The 2,061-nt window shown below is 45.7% G+C and overlaps 1 protein-coding gene across 1 annotated transcript in view; it reads right to left on the bottom strand.

The window, feature by feature from the left end:
- Window positions 1–1,076: 1,076 nt before the first annotated feature.
- LOC104545488 (sugar phosphate exchanger 3-like) overlaps window positions 1,077–2,061 on the bottom strand; it is a gene marked incomplete at its 5' end in the record, with an annotated part of 4,366 nt that continues 3,381 nt past the window's right edge. The window contains one exon of the mRNA XM_010190638.1: window positions 1,077–1,609. Coding sequence (XP_010188940.1) covers window positions 1,517–1,609 — 93 coding nt within the window. The remainder of the gene's footprint in view (window positions 1,610–2,061) is intronic.

The following is a 2,061-nucleotide window of genomic DNA, read 5'->3' on the forward strand; positions in this document are numbered from 1 at the left end:
ATGACTAAAAATTGACATTCATAAATTTAAGAAAAATGAAGTCACTGTACATTTAAAAAAAGGCAACCTTTCCTATTTAAAAAGTTTCAGATTTTCAGCTCCAAGAATTTTCCTGCCCCCTACTCCACTCAGGCATCACCGACTGGTCAGACGGAGCGTTGGACCAGCATTTCTGCTGGCTGACACATACCTATCACAATGAAACATCCCAAGGCATGAGCACAAGACACTCTGTTGAGAGGTTACTCGATGATCCCATCAACATCTCCAACAAACGTTAGAGGTGTCAGCTGGGCACACCCTGCTTTCCGCAGTACTGCAAAATACCCAAATACCTCCATCCTAAGTGCCAGTTGCATGTTTTTAATGCTGACTTGCATCAACCTTTCTCTTCAAGATTCAACTCAAGCTTTAAAACCCTGGAGCCTGAGGTCACCCTGCAGCCATAGGCAGGGGAAAGGAGCACTTGCTCACGGATGCTATTGCAGGAGTGCACTTCAGTCCCTATCTGGAAGCCCATGTCTGAGAGCAGCCAGGTCCCTTACATCCCTTCAATCCCATTCTGGTTCTCCTTCGTCAGAGATGAGCAATTGCCCAATGAGTATGAAACCAATGAAAACAGTGACACCAGCTCCTTCAGAGGGTCACCTCACAGTCCCAGTTTGGTCAGTATTGATTAGAATTAAAATAACAAAGCAGTAGTGAAAGTATTTGCGTCCCATTACTGATCCCTAAAGCCATTCAAGGATCCTTTAGACACAAAGGATCTATTAAGGCTTGTTCTCAGAGATCACCGTAAAGTATTGCACATTATTTGTCTGCTTAAATAGTTAAAAACGGAAATCTCATTTACCAGAGATTAGTAATATCATTATTATTTAAAAAATGCTAAAAACAAATATGGAGGTAATTTCTCCATGTGAACCTACTGGAATACGTGACAATTAATAGCTAGGGATAGCAGAGGTCTGTTTGTGCAGAGATTTAGCAACAACATTTTTTAGACAACTGGACAGTGCAAGTTCCAAATAATTATTTCTGCTCTTTCTAAAAGCTGAAGTGATCACAAATTTGGCCTACCCATGAAATGCACTGTATGATTTCACCAGCACAACAGTGCATCAAAATTTGTTGCAAGACAGCCTCTCTACCGTCAGTTTTAAACCGTTGACCTTTGGTCAGGACATCCAGAAATAAATAAGAAAGGGTATAACAGTGAGGCCACCCAACAGAAGACCCCAGTGAGGCTGCCGACGGGGAAGAGTCTGGTAGGTGGGGACAATCCACCAGTCCCACAGATTGTCTAGCTGAGGTCAGCAGCTCCACGATGTGGGTGGTCTCAGGACGGGTATTTGGTACTTCATTATTGAGCTCGCAAAGGGAGGTCAATCCAGTCTTGCAGAGCCATTGTGAACCAGTCCAAACCTGGAGGATGTAAGAAACGAGTCTTCCAGAGCCTTGATTAGTGTCCCAGCTGTCAGGTCCATCCCACAGCCCTTCCAGAGGTGAGCAGAAGTCACTCAGCCAGCATTCGCAGGCGCCGCTCATGCAGAAGCAATTTGATCTCCCTCACTATTAATGGTGAAATGAACAGGATCGTTGAACTCGTCTGTGGAAAGCAGCATATTCGGGACAATTAGCACAGAGTAACCAGAGCTGCAGCCCTCCTGCACTCCAGTGTGCATTCAAGGCCCCCCCAGAAAGACATCGGCTAGGGGAAGTGATGACAAAGCAGCACAGCAGATGGAAGGACTAAGCTTGCAGGAAAGCTCATACGATTTCAGCTGTGATCTCCTCTTTATAAAGAGGATGAGCTCTTCACCACCTCAATGACCTTCCTCCTGGCCACCTCTGCTGCTTACCAAAGTGGCCTTTTCCCTGGCCAACGCACATGCAAAGACAACTCCTGGCATTTCCAGCACGGCAGAATGGGTGAATTGCACGGCATTCACCACTTCGGCAATGCTAAGGAGATCAGGGGCTTCTGCAGGGTCTTCTGCCCCAGTGGTATAGCAGGATAAGGCATTTTCATTTTAGCTTCAAGGCCCTCATCACTCTTTC

Source organism: Mesitornis unicolor, unplaced genomic scaffold (genome assembly GCF_000695765.1).
Source record: "Mesitornis unicolor isolate BGI_N332 unplaced genomic scaffold, ASM69576v1 scaffold39938, whole genome shotgun sequence".
Taxonomy (NCBI): Eukaryota; Metazoa; Chordata; class Aves; order Mesitornithiformes; family Mesitornithidae; genus Mesitornis; species Mesitornis unicolor.